The sequence below is a fragment of the Camarhynchus parvulus genome, unplaced genomic scaffold (assembly GCF_901933205.1).
Source record: "Camarhynchus parvulus unplaced genomic scaffold, STF_HiC, whole genome shotgun sequence".
Lineage (NCBI taxonomy): Eukaryota > Metazoa > Chordata > Aves > Passeriformes > Thraupidae > Camarhynchus > Camarhynchus parvulus.
The window spans coordinates 75,722-94,389 of NW_022148710.1; the positions used below are offsets into that span (position 1 = coordinate 75,722).

The window sequence follows — 18,668 nt, forward strand, 5'->3', positions numbered from 1 at the left end:
TTTTGGGGTTTTTGGGGGTGTCACCTCCTGTCCCTTCCATTCCCAGGTTCCCATTGGCCAGCCGGGATTTTGGGGGGATTCTGGGGGGATTTTGGGGGTTTTGGGGGTGTCACCTCCTGTCCCCTCCTCTCCAAGGTTCCCATTGGCCAGATGGGATTTTTGGGGGATTTTGGGGTTTTTTGGGGGGATTTTGGGGGTGTCACCTCCTGTCCCCTCCTCTCCCGGATTTCCATTGGCCAGATGGGATTTGGGGGGATTTTTGGGGGGATTTTTGGGGGATTTTGGGGTTTTTGGAGGTGTCACCTCCTGTCCCCTCCCTCTCCCAAGTTCCCATTGGCCAGATGGGATTTTGGGGGGATTTTGGGGGTGTCACCTCCTGTCCCCTCCATTCCCAGATTCCCATTGGCCAGATGGGATTTTGGGGGGATTTTGGGGAGGATTTTGGGGGAATTTGGGGTTTTTGGGGGGTGTCACCTCCTGTCCCCTCCATTCCCAGATTCCTATTGGCCAGATGGGATTTTTGGGGGATTTTGGGGTTTTTGGGGGGTGTCACCTCCTGTCCCCTCCATTCCCAGATTCCTATTGGCCAGATGGGATTTTTGGGGGGATTTTGGGGTTTTTGGGGGGTGTCACCTCCTGTCCCCTCCATTCCCAGATTCCCATTGGCCAGCCGGGATTTTGGGGGGATTTTGGGGGGGTTTGTCACCTCCTGTCCCCTCCCCCGCCGGTGCCCGGTGTCACCTCCCGGTGTTGTCGCGTCCCCGTCGTGCTCCATCCATCCCATTGTCCGGTGTGGTAGGAAAAGTGTCCGCGGAGCCATAAAGAGCTGATTTCACCCCAAAACAATTCCACGTTTTTATTTCCTTCCGGGGTTTCACCATTTTGGGGGGGGATTTTTCCCACTTTTTGGGGGATTTTTCCCTTTTTTTTGGGGGCATTTTTCCCAATTCTTAGGGGGATTTTCCCACTTTTTGGGGATTTTTCCTTTTTTTGGGGGCATTTTTCCCAATTCTTAGCGGGATTTTTCCCACTTTTTGGGGGATTTTTCCCTTTTTGGGGGCATTTTTCCCAATTCTTAGGGGGTTTTTCCCACTTTTTGGGGGATTTTTCCCTTTTTTTGGGGGGCATTTTTCCCAATTCTTAGCGGGATTTTTCCCATTTTTTGGGGGATTTTTCCCATTTTTTGGGGGCATTTTTCCCAATTCTTAGCGGGATTTTCCCACTTTTTGGGGGAATTTTCCCATTTTTTGGGGGCATTTTTCCCAGTTCTTAGGGGGATTTTCCCACTTTTGGAGGGATTTTCCCATTTTTTTGGGGGGACAATTTTCCCTTTTTTTTTGGGAGATTTCCCCATTTTGGCGGTGATTTTTTTGAGGGGGGAGGGGTCCTGCTTTTTTGGGGGGGATTTCCCGTTTTTTGGGGAATTTTCCCAAGTTTTAGGGAGATTTTCCCACTTTTTTGGGGGGCGGGCGTTTTCGCACATTTTGGGCAGATTTTCCCAATTTTTGGCGTTTTCCCACCTTTTTCTGGTTGGAAAAGTCGCCTGGGGTGGAGCAGCAGCCCCAATTTGGGGAGGGGTCCCGGGGGTCCCGGTGATTTGGGGGGTCCCGGGGGTCCCCATTAATTCGGGGAGGGGTCCCGAAGGTCCCGGTGATTTGGGGAGGGGGTCCCGGGAGTCCCTGTTAATTCGGGGAGGGGTCCTGGGGATCCCCGTTAATTCGGGGAGGGGTCCTGGGGAGTCCCGGTAATTTTGGGGGGGGTCCCGGGGTTGCCCGTTAATTTTGGGGGGGTCCCGTTAATTTTGGGGATCCCGGGGGGGTCTCTCCGTGTCCCCCTCCCCCTCCTCCCGCCAGTCACGTGTCTAGAACAGCGGCCCCGCCCCCTGGCACGTGCCCGGCGCAGGCCCCGCCCCCTCACGTGCCCCAGCCCTCGGAGGACACGTGACCTCAAGCTGGCGCTCCTATTGGTCGATGGAGCTGTCGGTCAAACGCAGGGGCGGGGCGTGGGCGGGGCTTGGGGAGGCCGGGATTTGCCCCCGCCCCCAGAACCGGAACCGGGACCGGGACCCCCGAACGGGACCCGGACCGGGACCGGAACCGGGACCCCCGAACGGGACCGGGACCGGAACCGGGAACCCCGAACGGGGCCGGCACTGGGAACCCCGAACGGGACCGGGACCGGGACTCCTGGACGGGACCGGGACCGGGACCGGAACCGGCACCGGGACCCCCGAGCGGGACCGGAATCGGGACTCCCAAACGGGACCGGGACTGGACCCCTGAACAGGACCGGAACCGGGACTCCTGACCGGGACCGGCACCGGAGATCCACGGATCGGAGTCCCCGACCAGAACCGGGAGCGGGGTTCCCCGAACGGCACCGGAGCCCCGGGACCGGATCTTCCTCACCCGGAGCGGAACCCCTGGATCAGAACCCCCTGACCGGGACCGGAGCCCCCGGGACTCCCTGGGCGGTACCGGAGCCCCCGGGACTGCCTGGCCGGTACCGGTACCGGAGCCCCCGGGACTGCCTGGCCGGTGGCGGTACCGGAGCCCCCGGGACTGCCTGGCCGGTTCCGGTACCGGAGCCCCCGGGACTGCCTGGCCGGTACCGGTACCGGAGCCCCTGGGACTGCCTGGGCGGTACCGGGAGCGGACCCGGGCCCGACCGCAGCGGGACCGGAGCCAGGCGGGTACGGGGGGTGGGGACACGGGGACAGGAGGGGAGGGGGACAGAGGGGGATTTGGGGACAGGTGACACTGAGGGACAGGGAGGGATTTGGGGACAGGGGACATTTGGGGGGCACAAGGGGACACGGGGACAGCGAGGGGGATCTGGGGACAAGGGACACCGAGGCAGCACAGCGGGACCGGGGGGATTTGGGGACAGGTGACACTGGGGGGGACACGGGGACAGCGAGGACAGGAGGGGACGGGGGGGGATTTGGGGACATTGACACTGAGGGGGACACAGGGGGATTTGGGGACAGGGGACACTGAGGGGGACAGGGGGATTTGGGGACAGGGGACATTTGGGGGCACAAGGGGACAGGAGGGGACAAGGAGGGGGGGGGGGGATTTGGGGACAGGTGACACTGGAGGGGGACAGGGGGGATTTGGGGACAGGTGGCACAGGAGGGACAGGGGGATTTGGGGACAGGGGACATTTGGGGGGCACAAGGGGACACGGGGACAGCGAGGGGGATCTGGGGACAAGGGACACCGAGGCAGCACAGCAGGACCGGGGGGATTTGGGGACATTGACACTGAGGGGGACAGGGGGATTTGGGGACAGGTGACACTGAGGGACACAGGGGGATTTGGGGACATTGACACTGAGGGACACAGGGGGATTTGGGGACATGGGACATTTTGGGGGGCACAAGGGGACAGGAGGGGACAAGGAGGGACAGCGAGCGGGATTTGGGGACATTGACACTGGAGGGGGACAGGGGGGATTTGGGGACAGGGACATTTGGGGGGCACAAGACAGGAGGGGACAAGGAGGGGGGGGATTTGGGGACAGGGACCTGGAGGGCGACGGGGGATTTGGGGACAGGCGCACAGGGGGACAGGGGGGATTTGGGGACATGGGACATTTGGGGGCACAAGGGGACAGGAGGGGACAAGGAGGGGACGGGGTGGGATTTGGGGACAGGTGACACTGGAGGGGGACAGGGGGGATTTGGGGACAGGTGGCACAGGAGGGGACAGGGGGGATTTGGGGACAGGGGACATTTGGGGGGCACAAGGGGACACGGGGACAGCGAGGGGGATCTGGGGACAAGGGACACCGAGGCAGCACAGCGGGACCGGGGGGATTTGGGGACATTGACACTGAGGGGGACAGGGGGATTTGGGGACATTGACACTGAGGGACACAGGGGGATTTGGGGACATGGGACATTTTGGGGGCACAAGGGGACAGGAGGGGACAAGGAGGGGACAGCGAGGGGGATTTGGGGACATTGACACTGAGGGACACAGGGGGATTTGGGGACATGGGACATTTGGGGGGGGCACAAGGGGACAGGAGGGGACAAGGAGGGGTCCCCCGGGCTGTCATTGTCACACGGAGGGGGCGTGGTCTTTGCGCCGTAGCCACGCCCACCAGCGCGGGCGCGGAGGTCCCGCCCCTTCCTATTGGCGCGGAAAGGGGGCGTGGTCTGGTTGTTTGATTGACGGTGCGGAGATCCAATCGTAAAGGAGGAAAGAGGCCACGCCCCTTCCGCGGTACCGGAGCCTCAAAACCGAACCCGGGACCCCAAAACCAAGTCCAGGACCCCAAAACCGAACCCAGGACCCCGAAACCGAGCCCAGGACCCCAAAACTGAACCAGAGACCCCAAAACCGAACCCGGGACCCCCAAAACCGAACCAGAGACCCCAAAACCGGACCCGGGACCCCAAAACCGAAGCCGGGACCCCAAAACCGAACCCGGGCCCCCCAAAACCGAACCCGGGACCTCAAAACCGAACCGGAGACCCCAAAACCGAACCCGGGACCCCAAAACCGAACCCGGCCCCCCAAACCGAACCCGGGACCTCAAAACCGAACCGGAGACCCCAAAACCGGACCCGGGACCCCAAAACCGAAGCCGGGGACACTGGGGGGACATTTGGGGACACTTGGGACACTGGGGACGTTGGGGACATTGGGGGGACATTGGGGACGTTGGGGACACCGGGTGTGCTCCTGTCCCTCTGTCCCCAACCAGGCCAAGCGTCTCTTCGACGTCCTGCACGAGCCTTTCGTCAAGACGCCGCGATGAGCCCCAAACTCCTCAAAAGTCACCCCAAAAATCCCAATAAAATCCCCCCAAAATCACCCAGAAATAATTAAAAAAATCTCCCCAAAATCTCCCAAAAAATTCACGAAAAAATCCCCCCAAATGCCCACCCAAAAGCCTCAAAAAATCTGTACAAAAATCCCACAAAATTCCCCAAAAAACTCTCAAAAATCCCCAAAAATCCCCCCCACAATCCCCCAGAAATAATTTTTAAAATCTCCCAAAAATACCCCAAAAATCCCCCCAAATACCCCCCCAAAAGCCTCAAAAATCTCTCCAAAAAAATCCCACAAAATTCCCCAAAAAACTCTCAAAAATCCCAAAAACCCCAAAATCTCCACAGAGCTCCAGAAAGTCCCCAAAAATCCCCCCCAGGATCCCAAAATCTCAAAAAAATCCCCCAAAATCCTCCAAAAAATCCCCCGAAATCCCTCAAAAAATTCCCCCAAAAATCCCCCAAAAGGCTCGAAAATGCAAAAAAAATCCCCAAAATCCACCAAAAAATTCCCCTGAAATCCCCTCAAACCTTCAAAACCCCCACAATCCCCCCAAAATCTCCCGAAAATCTCCCAAACCCCCGAAAATCCCCCAAAAAATCTTTCAAAAATCGCCCAAAATCCACCAAAACCCCCCCCAAAACCTCCCCCAATCCCCAAAATCCTCCCAAAAATCTCCCCAAAATATCCCAAAAATCCCCCTAAAAAACCCCGAAAAACATCCCCAAAATGCCCCCAAATCTCCCAAAAATTTCCCAAAATCCCCTCAAAAATCCCCCAAATTGCCTTTTTTTTGTAATAAAGGACATTTATTTATTTAATGTAAAACTGCCGTAAAGCACGACTGTCGTAAAAGGTGTAATAAAGTACGACTGTCATAAAACTGCCATAAAGCGCGACTGTCGTAAAAAGTGACATAGAGCGCGACTGTCGTAAAACTGTAGCAAAACGCGACTGCCGTAAAGCGCGACTGTCGCAAAAGGCGTCGTAAAGCGTGATTGTCAGAAAAGCTGATGTAAATCGTGACTGTCGTAAAAGGTGCCGTAAATCGCGACTGTCGCAAAATGCGTCGTAAAATGCGACTGTCGTAAAGCTGCTGTAAAGCGTGACTTTCGCAAAAAAGGTGCCGTAAACTGCGACTGTCGTAAAAAAGTGACATAGAGCGCGACTGTCGTAAAACTGTAGAAAAACGCGACTGCCGTAAAGCGCGACTGTCAGAAAAGCTGACGTAAAGCACGACTGTCAGAAAAGGTGTCGTAAATCGCGACTGTCTCAAAAGGTGTTGTAAAGTGCGACTGTCGTAAAAAAGTGACATAGAGCGCGACTGTCGTAAAACTGTAGCAAAACGCGACTGCCGTAAAGCGCGACTGTCGCAAAAGGCGTCGTGAAGCGTGATTGTCAGAAAAGCTGATGTAAATCGTGACTGTCGTAAAAGGTGTCGTAAATCGCGACTGTCGCAAAATGCGTCGTAAAATGCGACTGTCGTAAAGCTGCTGTAAAGCGCGCCTGTCGCAAAAAAGGTGCCGTAAAGTGCGTCTGTCGTAAAAAGTGACGTAGAGCGCGACTGTCGTAAAACTGTAGCGAAACGCGACTGTCCTAAAGTGCGACTGTTGCAAAAGGCGTCGTAAAGCGCGACTGTCAGAAAAGCTGATGTAAATCGCGACTGTCGCAAAGGGTGCCATAAAGCACGACTGTCGTAAAGGTGCCGTAAGCGCGACTGTCATAAAAAGTGCCGTAGAGCGCAACTGTCGTAAAAGGCGTCGTAAAGTGCGACTGTCGTAAAGCTGCTGTAAAGCGTTACTGTCGAAAAGCTGCCGTAAAGCGCGACTGTCGTAAAAAGTGACATAGAGCGCGACTCTCGTAAAACTGTAGCAAAACGTGACTGCCGTAAAGCGCGACTGTCAGAAAAGCTGACGTAAAGAGCGACTGTCGTAAAACTGCCGTAAAGCCGCCCCGGGCGCTGCCTCAACACCCCCGGCTCCTTCCGCTGCCTGTGCCCCCCCGGGACCCCCCCGGCGCTGGACCCGCCCCGCTGCCCCCCCCCCGCCTGAAGCCCCCTCCCCATATTTATTGCGCGCCCTTCGCTTTGTAGAGACAAAACCAAAAATCAAAATAAATATAAAGGAAAAATTTTTTTTTTTTTTTGGGGGGGGGGTTATTTCCATCCCCCCCACCCCATTCAGCCTCGTGGTTGTGACCCCTCCCAAAAAAAAAAGGGAGGGGGGGGTTTGGGGGACCCCTCCCCATATTTTTACTGAATAAAGGTTTTATATAAAAAAAAAGGATTTTGGGGGTTTTTGAATTTTTTTTTTGGGGGTTGGGTACAGGTAAGAGCCCCCCACTCAAGGAAGTGGGACCCTCCTCGCAATTGGAACCCCCCCAGAATTGGGGACCCCCTCCCCAAAATTGGGGCCAGTCTGTCACTGGGGTCACCCCAGAACTGGGACCCCCAAAAACTGGAACTGTCCGTGGGATTGGGACCCCTCCCAAAATTGGGACCCCCCATGGATCTGGGACCCCCCCCCCATGGAATTGGGACCTTCCCAGTACTGGGACCCCCTCCCCAAAATCGGGGCCAGTCTGTCACTGGGGTCACCCCAAAACTGTGACCCCCAAAAACTGGAACCGTCCATGGGATTGGGACCCCCTCCCCAAATTGGGACCCCCCCCATGGAATTGGGACCTTCCCAGAGCTGGGACCCCCTCCCCAAAATCGGGACCAGTCTGTCACTGGGGTCACCCCAAAACTGGGACCCCCCGGTGTCCCCTCCGTGTCCCCCACGGTGTCCCCCCCCCGGGCTGTCATTGTCACACAGAGGGGGCGTGGTCTTTGCGCCGTAGCCACGCCCACCAGCGCGCGCGCGGAGGTGCCGCCCCTTCCTATTGGTCGGGAAAGGAGGCGTGGGCTGGTTGTTTGATTGACGGCTCGGAGGTCCAATCGTAAAGGAGGAAAGAGGCCACGCCCCTTCCGCGGTACCGGAGCGCGCGCGGCGGCTCCGGAACCTCAACACCGAACCCGGGACCCCAAAACCGGACCGGAGACCCCAAAACCGAACCCGGGATCCCAGAACCGAACCCGGGACTCCAAAACTGAACCCGGGACCCCCGAACCGGCCCCGGGACCCCCGAACCCCGCCATGGACCCGGACCCGGAGTCGGACCCGAGTCCCGGAGCCGCCACCGACCCGGCACCGGCACCGGCACCGGCAGCGGCAGCGGCAGCGGGGGGGAAGCGGCGGCGGTTCACGGTTCGGCAGGAGGGTCCCGACGAACCCCCGGTACCGGCGGTGGCGGGAAGGGAACGGGGGACCGAACGGGGAACCGGGGATCGGGAACGGGAACGGGGACCGAGGGGGTTCGGGACACCAGGGACCGAACCGGGCATCGGGATCGGGGAACCGGGGGTGGTGACCGGGAACGGGAGCGGGAACCGGGAACGGGGTTGGGGACACCGGGGACCGAACGGGGAACCGGGGAGGGGGCGGGACCGGGGATGGTGACCGGGAACCGGGACCGGGGGCGGTTCGGGACACCGGGGACCGAACGGGGAACCGGGAGGGGGCGGAACCGGGGGTGGTGACCGGGAACGGGACCGGGGACCGGGAACGGGGCTGGGGACACCAGGGACCGAACCGGGCACCGGGAACGGGGAACCGGGGATGGTGACCGGGAACGGGAACGGGGCTGGGGACACCGGGGACATCACGGGGGACCGGGAACGGGACCGGGACCGGGAACGGGGTTGGGGACACCGGGGACAGAACGGGGGACCGGGGATGGTGACCGGGAACGGGAGCGGGAACCGGGAACGGGACCGGGGACCGGGAACGGGGCTGGGGACACCGGGGACAGAACGGGGGACCGGGGAAGGGGGGTTCGGGACACCAGGGACCGAACCGGGCACCGGGAACGGGACCGGGGACATCACGGGGGACCGGGAACGGGACCGGGAACCGGGAACGGGGTTGGGGACACCGGGGACCGAACCGGGCACCGGGAACGGGGAACCGGGGATGGTGACCGGGAACGGGAACGGGAACCGGGAACGGGAACAGGACCGGGAATCGGGAACGGGAACGGGGTTCGGGACACCGGGGACAGAAGGGGGAACCGGGAACGGGACCGGGAGGGTGGCCCCGGTGTCCCCGCCGGTGACCGGAGCTGTCCCGGTGTCACCGGAGCTGTCCCGGTGTCCCCGCCAGGTCCCGTCGCTGTTCAGAGCCTCTGCCGCGCCCCCCCCGGGCCCGGTGCCGGGTCCGGGTCGGTTCCGATCCCGCCCGGTCCCGGTTCTTACGCTGAGTTCGTGGTGAGGGGCTCGGGGGGAACCGGGAAGGATCGGGACCAGAACCGGGACCGGGGTCGGGATCAGAACCGGGACCGGGATCAGAACCGGGATCGGGATCGGGATCAGAGCCGGGATCAGAACCGGGACCGGGATCGAACGGATCGGGATCAGAACCGGGATCAGAACCGGGATCCCGGACCCACCGGAACCGCCCCCTCGGGACCCCTCCCGGGACCTTCGGGACCCCTCGCGACCCCCGGGGACTGGGAGCAGAACCAGAACCGGGACCAGAACCGGGATCGGGATCAGAACCGGGACCAGCCCTGGGATCACAACCGGGACCAGAACCGGGACCAGAACCGGGACCGGGACCAGGAGCGGGCGGTGCCGGCCCTGCCCGCGCTCAAACCGGGCACCAAGAGCAGCAGCATCATCGTCAGCCCGAGACAGGTGGGCGGGGCCATGTCGCGACATGGGCGGGGTCTGTCCGTGACAGGTGGGCGGGGCCGTGTCGCGACATAGGCGGGGTCTGTCCCTCCCTGATATCGCCGTTTGGGGCTCATATCGCGACACGGGGGGCTCACATCACGACACAGGGGCTCCTATCGCGACACAGGGGGCTCATATAATGATATGTGGGGGCTGATGTCGCGACACGGGGGGCTCCTGTCGCGACACAAGGGGCTTCTATCGCGACTCGGGGGGCTCACGTGACAACACAGGGGCTCACATGCGACATGGGCTCATATCGCGACACGGGGGCTCATATCGTGACACGGGGGGCTCCTATTGCACCACGGGGGGCTCACATCACGACACAGGGGGCTCACATCACGACACAGGGAGCTCATATCGCGACAGGCGGGGCTCATATCAAGACACAGGGGGCTCCTATCGCAACAGGCGGGGCTCGTATCGCGACACGCGGGGCTCATGTCGTGACACAGGGGGCTCACGTCACGACACGCGGGGCTCATATCGTCACATAGGGGGCTCATATTGCGACACGCGGGGCTCATATCGTGATATGCAGGGGCTCACATCACGACACGGGGGGCTCATATCACGACACAGGGGCTCATCTCACGACACAGGGGCTCCTATCGCGATATGCAGGGGCTCACATCACAACACTGGGGGCTCACATCATGACACAGGGGGCTCCTATCGCGACACAGGGGCTCACATCGCGACGCAGGGGGCTCATGTCGCGACATGGGGGGCTCACATCGCGACACAGGGGCTCCTATCGCGACATAGGGGGTTCATATCGCGACACACGGGGCTCACATCACAACACGGGGTCGCGACACGGGGTTCATATCGCGACACGGGGGGCTCATGTCACGACGTGCCCCTGTCCCAGCGCGGCAATCCCGTGCTCCGGTTCATCCGCAACGTGCCCTGGGAGTTCGGGGACGTCGGGCCCGACTTCGTCCTGGGCACCTCCAGCTGCGCCCTCTTCCTCAGGTGAGCACAGGGGGGTCCCCAGGTGTGCCCAGGTGTCCCCAGGTGTGCCCAGGTGTGCCCAGGTGTCCCCAGGGTGTCCCCAGGTGTCCCCAAGGTGTGCCCAGGTGTGCCCAGGATTGTCCCCAGGTGTGACCAGGTGTCCCCTAAGGTGTCCCCAGGTGTCCCCAGGTGTCCCCCCAGATGTCCCCAGGTGTCCCCAGGTGTGCCCAAGGTGTCCCCAGGTGTCCCCAAGGTGTCGCCAAGGTGTCCCCAGAATGTCCCCAGGTGTCCCTAAGTGTGCCCAGGTGTGTCCCCAGCTGCCCCCAGCTGTCCCCAAGTGTCCCCAGGTGTCCCCTCAGTGTCCCTGTCCCTTGTCTCAGGTATCCCCAGGTGTCCCCTGTGTGTCCCCAACCTCAGGTACCTGAGGGATACCTGGAGGTGTCCCCAGGTGTCCCCAGGTGTCCCCTCAGTGTCCCTGTCCCTTGTCTCAGGTATCCCCAGGTGTCCCCAGGTGTCCCCTGTGTGTCCCCAGCCTCAGGTACCACCACCTGCACCCCGGCTACATCCACGAGCGGCTGCGGGCGCTGGGGCGGAGCTCCGGCCTGCAGGTGCTGCTGCTGCAGGTGGACGTGGTGAGGTGGCACTGTCACATTGTCACTGTCACCTTGTCATTGTCACCTTGTCATTGTCACTGTCACCTTGTCACTGTCACCTTGTCACTGTCACTGTGTCCGTACAGCCCCTGCAGGTGCTGCTGCTGCAGGTGGACGTGGTGAGGTGGCACCGTCACGTTGTCACTGTCACCTTGTCATTGTCACCTTGTCATTGTCATTGTCACCTTGTCACTGTCACCACCACCTTGTCACTGTCTCTTCTTACCTCTCCCTGTCTCACCTGTCCCTTGTCCCCTCCCCTGTCCCTGTCCCCATCTCACCTGTCCCTGTCCCCTCTGTCCCCTCACCTGTCCCCGTCCCTGTCCCTGTCTTACCTGTACCTGTCCCCTTCCCTGTCCCCATCTCACCTGTCCCCGTCCCTGTCCCTATGTCACCTGTCCCTGTGTCACCTCTCCCTATGTCACCAGTCCCTATGTCACCTGTCCCCATCTCACCTGTCCCCGTCTCCCTGTCCCTATGTCACCTGTCCCTGTCCCTGTGTCACCTGTTCCTGTGTCACCTGTCCCCCTCCCTGTCCCTGTGTCACCTGTCCCTGGCCCCTTCCCTGTCCCCATCTCACCTGTCCCTGTCCCTGTCCCTAGTACCTCTCCCCTTCACCTGTCCCTATGTCACCGCCCTATGTCACCCCCGCAGTCCCTCCCTGTCCCTGTGTCACCGTTCTGTTACTCACGCCCTGTCCCTGTGTCACCTGTCCCTGTGTCACCTGTCCCTGTGTCACCTGTCCCCATCTCACCTGTCCCTGTGTCACCTGTCCCCTCTGTCCCCTCACCTGTCCCTGTGTCACCTGTCCCTGTGTCACCTGTGCCCATCTCACCTGTCCCCTCTGTCCCCTCACCTGTCCCTGTGTCCCCCAGCGTGACCCCCAGCAGTCCCTCAAGGACATGGCCAAGGTTTGTCTGCTCACGGACTGCACCCCCACTGGCCTGGAGGTCCCGTGTCCCCAAAATGTCCCCAAATGTCCCCAGTGTCCCCAAAATCTCCCCAAAATGTCCCCAAGTGTCCCCAAAATGTCCCCAATGTCCCCAAAATGTCCCAAATGTCCTCAATATCCCCAATGTCCCCAAAGTCCCCAGTGTCCCCAATGGCCCCAGTGTCCCCAAAATGTCCCCAGTGTCCCCAATGGCCCCAAAATCCCTAGTGTCCCCAATATCCCCAAATGTCCCCAATGTCCCCCAATGTCCCCAATGTCCCCCAGTGTCCCCAATATCCCCAAAATGTCCCCAATCCCCCAATTTCCCCAATGTCCCCAATGTCCCCCAGTGTCCCCAGTGTCCCCAATGTCCCCAATGTCCCCAATCCCTCCAATGTCCCCAGTGTCCCCCAACGTCCCCAAATGTCCCCAATGTCCCCAGCCCGGAGGAGGCCGGCCGTTACCTGGAGACCTTCAAGTCCTACGAGCAGAAGCCGCCGGACCTGCTGAAGGAGCGCGTGGAGCAGGACTTCCTGTCCCGGGTCCGTGTCCCCAAATGTCCCCAAAAGTGTCCCCAAAAGTGTCCCCAAATGTCCCCAGGTGTCCCCAGGTGTCCCCTGACCGGTGCCACCCCCCCCGCAGGTGACCGACTGCCTGACCAGCGTCAAATCCGTCAACAGGACGGACGCCCTGAGCCTGCTGGGGACGTTCGGGGTGAGCGGTGGCACTTGGGGACATCGGGGGGGGGGGGACATCGGGGGGATGTGACAGCCCATGGGGTTTGTCACCTCTGTGGTGTCCCCATGGGTTTGTCACCTCTGTGTCCCCATGGGTTTGTCACCTCGGTGTCACCTCCGCGGTGTCCCCATGGGTTTGTCACCTCGGTGTCACCTCTGTGGTGTCCCCATGGGTTTGTCACCTCTGTGTCCCCATGGGTTTGTCACCCTGGTGTCACCTCTGTGGTGTCCCCATGGGTTTGTCACCTCAGTGTCACCATGGGTTTGTCACCTCCGCGGTGTCACCTCCGCAGTGTCCCCATGGGTTTGTCACCGCTGTGTCCCCATGGGTTTGTCACTGTTGGTGTCACCTCGGTTTGTCACCTGGGTGTCCCCATGGGTTTGTCACCGCGGTGTCACCTCGGTGTCCCCTCGGGTTTGTCACCCGTGTCCCTTTGTCACGGTGTCACCTTGTGTGTCCCCATTTTTCAGGTCCATTTTTACCTGTCACCCGTGCATGTTTGTCACTGTGGCCTTTCCCTTGTCAGTCCCTGGTGCACGGGACATGTTTTGTCCTGGGACACTGGGGCCCTTTTTTCCCCATTCCCCATTTGTACCGGTGTCCTGTGGTTGACATTATTTGTCACCTTGGTGTCACTACATTTGCCGTTTGGCTCCCCATACATTGTGTGTTTTGTGTTTGTATGTGGTCCCCATGATTCACTCGGTTTGTCACCTCAGTTCATGTGGTGCCTGGGTTTGACTGGGTGTCACCTTGGGGACAATGACGACACCCTGCTGGGGGGTGGGGGTGTTGGAGGATCTGTCCCTGTGTCCTGGCGTGGGGCCACAGAAGGTGAGGGACAAAACTGGGGACATTTGGGACACTGGGGGGATTGGGGACATTGGGATTGGGACATTGGGGATGTTGGGGGCAATGAGGACACTGGGGATGTTGGGGGGATTGGGGACATTTGGGCACTGGGGAAAGGGACATGGACATTGGGACATTGGGAGCTGGCACTGGGATGTTTGGGGACATTGGGGATGTTTGATGACTTTGGGATTGGGGACACGACGATATGGGCACTGGACTTTGAACATTGGACACTAAGACATTTGGGATATTGGGAATGGGAATCGCCAACTGGGGACAAACATTGCAAGAGGGACATTTGAAAAATGGAACTGGGATTGGGAATTGCTGGGGACACTGAGAATTGGGGGCCACCCCCCCCCCCAAAAACAGACACATCTCCCAAAAGTAGCGCCCCAAAAACCCCACAATACCCCCCGAAATTCTTAAAAATCCCCCAAAAACTCCCACAAAATACCCCAAATAATCCCCCAAAAATCTCAAAAAAAAACCCCAAAATCTCCCAAAAAATCCCCTCCAGAATTCCCACAAAATTCACCCCAAAAATCAGAAACATCTCCCAAAAGTACCCGAAAAATCCCCAAAAAAATCCCCCAAAATACACCCCCAAAATCCCCAAAATCTCCCCAAAAATCCCACAAAATCCCCAAAAAATCTTCCAAAAATCTCACCCAAAACCCCAAAATCCCCCAAAAGCTCCACAAAACACCAAAAAGTCCCCAAAACTCCCCCCCAAGATCCCAAAATCTCAAAAAAACCCCAAAAATCCCTTAAAAATCCCCCCCCAAAAAAATCCCAAAGACCCCCAAAACTCCCCCCAAAACCCCCAAAAACCCCCCAAAAAAAACCCCAAAAAATTCCCAAACTCCCCCCAAAACTCCCACGAACCCAAAAAACTCCCCCAAAACTCCCCCCCAAAAAACCCCCAAAACCCCCAAAAAATCCCCAAACTCCCCCAAAAACCCCCAAAAAACCCCAAAAATTCCTTTTTTTTTTGTAATAAAGGACATTTAACGGTGACAAAAGTGACACCGCAGGTGACACCGGGGTGGGGGGGGGGGTCACTCCTGCCCCTCCCTCTTCTCCTTCTTCCTCTTCTTCCTCCTCTTCGTCCCCTCGGGGGGGGGTCCCGGCCCCTCCGCTGTCCCCGCGGTGTCCCCAAGCGCCACCGGCGCTGTCCCCAAGCCGCGGGTGATGCTCAGGGACCCCCGCAGGGGGGGGGCGCAGCGCAGGGACCCCCCCGGGGACACTGGGGACAGCAGCAGGGGACAGCGCCCCCCCGGCCCGGCCCGCAGCACGTAGGTGGCCTCGGTGTCACCGTTGTCACCGGCGTTGTCACCACCGGCACGGAGCCGCCCGAGGCCGCTCAGGGGCACCGGGCAGCCCTCGAGGCTGGGGGGGGGGACAGGGGGACGTTGGTGACAGGGACAAGGGGACAGCCACGTTGGCATTGTCACCAACCCCCCCACACATTGGCACTGTCACCAGCTGGGGACAAGGGGACAGCCACGTTGGCATTGTCACCAGTTGGGGACAAAGGGACGCCCCCCATTGGCATTGTCACCCCCCAACACTGGCACTGGTGACAGTGACAAAAGGACACCCCCCAGTGGCATTGTCACCCCCACATTGGCATTGTCACCCCTCCGACATTGGCATTGTCACCCCCACATTGGTATTGTCACCAGTTGGGGACCAAAGGACACCCCCATTGTCATTGTCACCCCCCCATTGGCATTGTCACCACCGACATTGGCATTGTCACCAGTTGGGGACAAGGGGACAGCCACGTTGGCATTGTCACCCCCACATTGGCACTGGTGACAGTGACAAAGGACGCCCCATTGGCATTGTCACCCCCACATTGGCATTGTCACCCCAACATTGGCATTGTCACCAGTTGGGGACAAAAGGACACCCCCCATTGGCATTGTCACCCCCCCCATTGTCATTGTCACCCCCCGACATTGGCATTGTCACAGTCCAGGGACAGAGGGACACCCCCATTGGCATTGTCACCCCCACATTGGCATTGTCACCAGTTGGGGACAAAGGGACACCCCCCATTGGCATTGTCACCCCCCAACATTGGCACTGGTGACAGTGACAAAAGGACACTCCCACTGGCATTGTCACCCCGACATTGGCATTGTCACCCCCTCATTGGCATTGTCACCAGTTGGGGACAAGGGGACACCCCCCATTGGCATTGTCACCCCCTGACATTGGCATTGTCACCCCCCGACATTGGCATTGTCACCCCCCCACATTGGTATTGTCACCAGCTGGGGACAAAAGGACACCCCCATTGGTATTGTCACCCCCTCATTGGCATTGTCACCACCCACATTGGCATTGTCACCAGTTGGGGACAAGGGGACAGCCACGTTGGCATTGTCACCCCCACATTGGCACTGGTGACAGTGACAAAGGGCCCCCATTGGCATTGTCACCCCCACATTGGCATTGTCACCCCAACATTGGCATTGTCACCAGTTGGGGACAAAGGGACACCCCCCATTGGCATTGTCACCCCCCATTGTCATTGTCACCCCCCGACATTGGCATTGTCACAGTCCAGGGACAGAGGGACACCCCCATTGGCATTGTCACCAGCTGGGGACAAAGGGGACAGCCACGTTGGCATTGTCACCCCCACATTGGCATTGTCACCACCCACACTGGCATTGTCACCAGTTGGGGACAGCCACGTTGGCATTGTCACCCCCACATTGGCACTGGTGACAGTGACAACAGGACACCCCCATTGGCATTGTCACCCCCCCATTGGCATTGTCACCCCCTCATTGGCACTGTCACCAGTTGGGGACAAAGGGACGCCCCCCATTGGCATTGTCACCCCCCCATTGGCATTGTCACCCCGACATTGGCATTGTCACCAGTTGGGGACAAAGGGGACAGCCACGTTGGCATTGTCACCCCCACATTGGCACTGGTGACAGTGACAAAAGGACAGCCCCATTGGCATTGTCACCCCCACATTGGCATTGTCACCAGTTGGGGACAAAAGGACACCCCCATTGGCATTGTCACCCCCCATTGGCATTGTCACCCCCCGACATTGGCATTGTCACAGTCCAGGGACAGAGGGACACCCCCCATTGGCATTGTCACCAGCTGGGGACAAAGGGACATCCTGTTTGCATTGTCACTCCCCAAAATTGGCACAGGTGACAGTGACAAAGGGACACCCCCCATTGTCATTGTCACCCACCCCCCATTGTCATTGTCACAGTCCAGGGACAAAGGGACACCCCCCCAGTGTCACTGCCACCCCCCGTGTCCCCCCCCCCACTGTCACCGTGTCACTGTCACCTTTGGGGACAGAAGTCCATCGGGGCGCGGATCAGCCACAGCTCCGCTTGGGGACCCCCCATGGGGACCCCCCCGGGCGCGGCCTCGAACTCGGGGGGACAGCGGAACCGGGGGGGTGGCCCTGGGGACACAGCGGGCGGTGTCACCTCAGCGGGTGGCCCTGGGGACACGCCAGGTCCCCTCTGCGTCCCCCTGACCCCTCAATGTCCCCAGTGTCCCCCAGACCCACCAATGTCCCCCCCAGACCCCTCCATGTCCCCGTGTCCCCCCGATGTCCCCAGTGTCCCCTCCGTGTCCCCAATGTCCCCCCAATGTCCCCGCGTGTCCCCCCGATGTCCCCAATGTCCCCTCCGTGTCCCCAATGTCCCCCCAATGTCCCCGCGTGTCCCCCCGTCCTCTCAATGTCCCCAATCTCCCGCCACACACCCGCGCCCCCATCATCCCCAGACCCCGCAATGTCCCCGAAATCCCCACAGTGTCCCCAAAGCCCCCCCCAATGTCCCCAAAGTGTCCCCAAAGCCCCCCCATGTCCCCACGTGTCCCCCCGCCCATCCCCATCCCCGCCATGTCCCCATGTCCCCAATCTCCCGCCACATCCCCGCCTCCCCCAATGTCCCCAATGTCTCCTCCATGTCCTAAATGTCCCCAAAGCCCCCCCAATGTCCCCAAATGTCCCCAAATGTCCCCCCTGTCCCCCCCTCACCCTCCATGCCGCCGCCTCGTGCCCGCCTGGCTCCGCCCCCGTCCCGCCGCGCACTTGGTACAGTCCTGGGCGGGGCTAAAGAGGCGCGGCTGCGCACAAACCACGCCCCTTTTAGCCGTAGATGGCAATGGGCGTGGCCTCTGCCGGGCAGCCCCCGGCGGCATTTAAAGGTACAGCGACCCCCGGAACGACCCCGGCCCGGGGGGCGCGGGGGGGGCACCGGGACCGCCCGGGGAGGGGCGGGGGGCACCGGAGGGGGCGGGGCGGAGGTGGAGGGGGGAGATCCGGGCTGGGTCGGGCTCCCGGCGTGCACCGGGACGGGACGGGCGGGGGCGTGGCTGGGGAGGAGCGGCGCTACAGGTACCGGGGCTTGGGGGGAATTGGGCTGCGGGGACCCCCCGTGGGAACGGAGACGCCCCCGAAGGACCCGAATCGTTCCGTGGGACCCTCCCGTGGCACCCGCTCCCCCCCGTGGGAAACTCCCGGTTTTGGGATCCTCTCCCTCGGTTTTGGGGTCCCCCCGTGGGAACCTCTCTGTTTTTTCAGGATCTCCCCCCTTTTTGGAATCCCCCGTTTTTGGGATCCCCCCCCGGTTTTGGGGTCACCCCCCCCCCCTGGTTTTTGGGATCCGTTTCCCCGGGACCCGCCCCCTCGCCCCCGTGGGAAACTCCCGGTTTTGGGGTTCCCCCTCCCCCGTGGGAACCTCTCTGTTCTTAGGATTCGTTCTCCCGTTTTTGGGATTTCCCCCCCCCAAGGTTTTGGGACCCCCTCCTCCGTTTTTGGGATCCTCCCCCGTTTTGGGGACTCCCCCCGTTTTTGTGGTCCCCCTTTTTTGAGATCCGTTCCCGCCCCCCCCCCCGTGGGAACCGCTCTGGTTTTGGGATCCCCCTTCCCCGGTTTTGGGATCTCCTCCTCCGGTTTTGGGGGACTCCCC

General features: G+C 60.4%; 2 protein-coding genes across 2 annotated transcripts; one reads left to right on the plus strand and one right to left on the minus strand.

Annotated features, from left to right (window-relative positions):
- Nucleotides 1-7,878: 7,878 nt before the first annotated feature.
- Nucleotides 7,879-12,870, plus strand: ERCC1 (ERCC excision repair 1, endonuclease non-catalytic subunit; the record flags this gene model as incomplete). The annotated part of the gene is given in 8 exon segments (XM_030970792.1): nucleotides 7,879-8,062; nucleotides 8,987-9,519; nucleotides 10,436-10,539; nucleotides 11,051-11,150; nucleotides 12,047-12,105; nucleotides 12,107-12,121; nucleotides 12,545-12,644; nucleotides 12,745-12,870. Coding segments are annotated over 8 exon segments (1,221 nt in total), but the record flags the coding sequence as incomplete, so codon positions are not given.
- A 1,834-nt stretch (nucleotides 12,871-14,704) lies between these two features.
- Nucleotides 14,705-17,776, minus strand: CD3EAP (CD3e molecule associated protein). The gene is made up of 3 exons (XM_030970793.1): nucleotides 17,735-17,776; nucleotides 17,032-17,152; nucleotides 14,705-15,087 (listed from the first exon to the last, which is right to left on the minus strand). The coding sequence occupies exons 1-3, from the start codon at nucleotides 17,739-17,741 to the stop codon at nucleotides 14,757-14,759; spliced, it is 459 nt and encodes a 152-aa protein (XP_030826653.1). The 5' UTR covers nucleotides 17,742-17,776; the 3' UTR covers nucleotides 14,705-14,756.
- Nucleotides 17,777-18,668: the final 892 nt, after the last annotated feature.

What these genes read in the sequence shown, in the direction of transcription:
- CD3EAP (XM_030970793.1), bottom strand. An exon ending in ATGGACTTCTGTCCCCAAAG is followed by an intron (nt 15,088 to 17,031) that starts GTGACAGTGACA and finishes CCCCCCCCCCAG; the next exon opens with CCTCGAGGGCTGCCCGGTGC.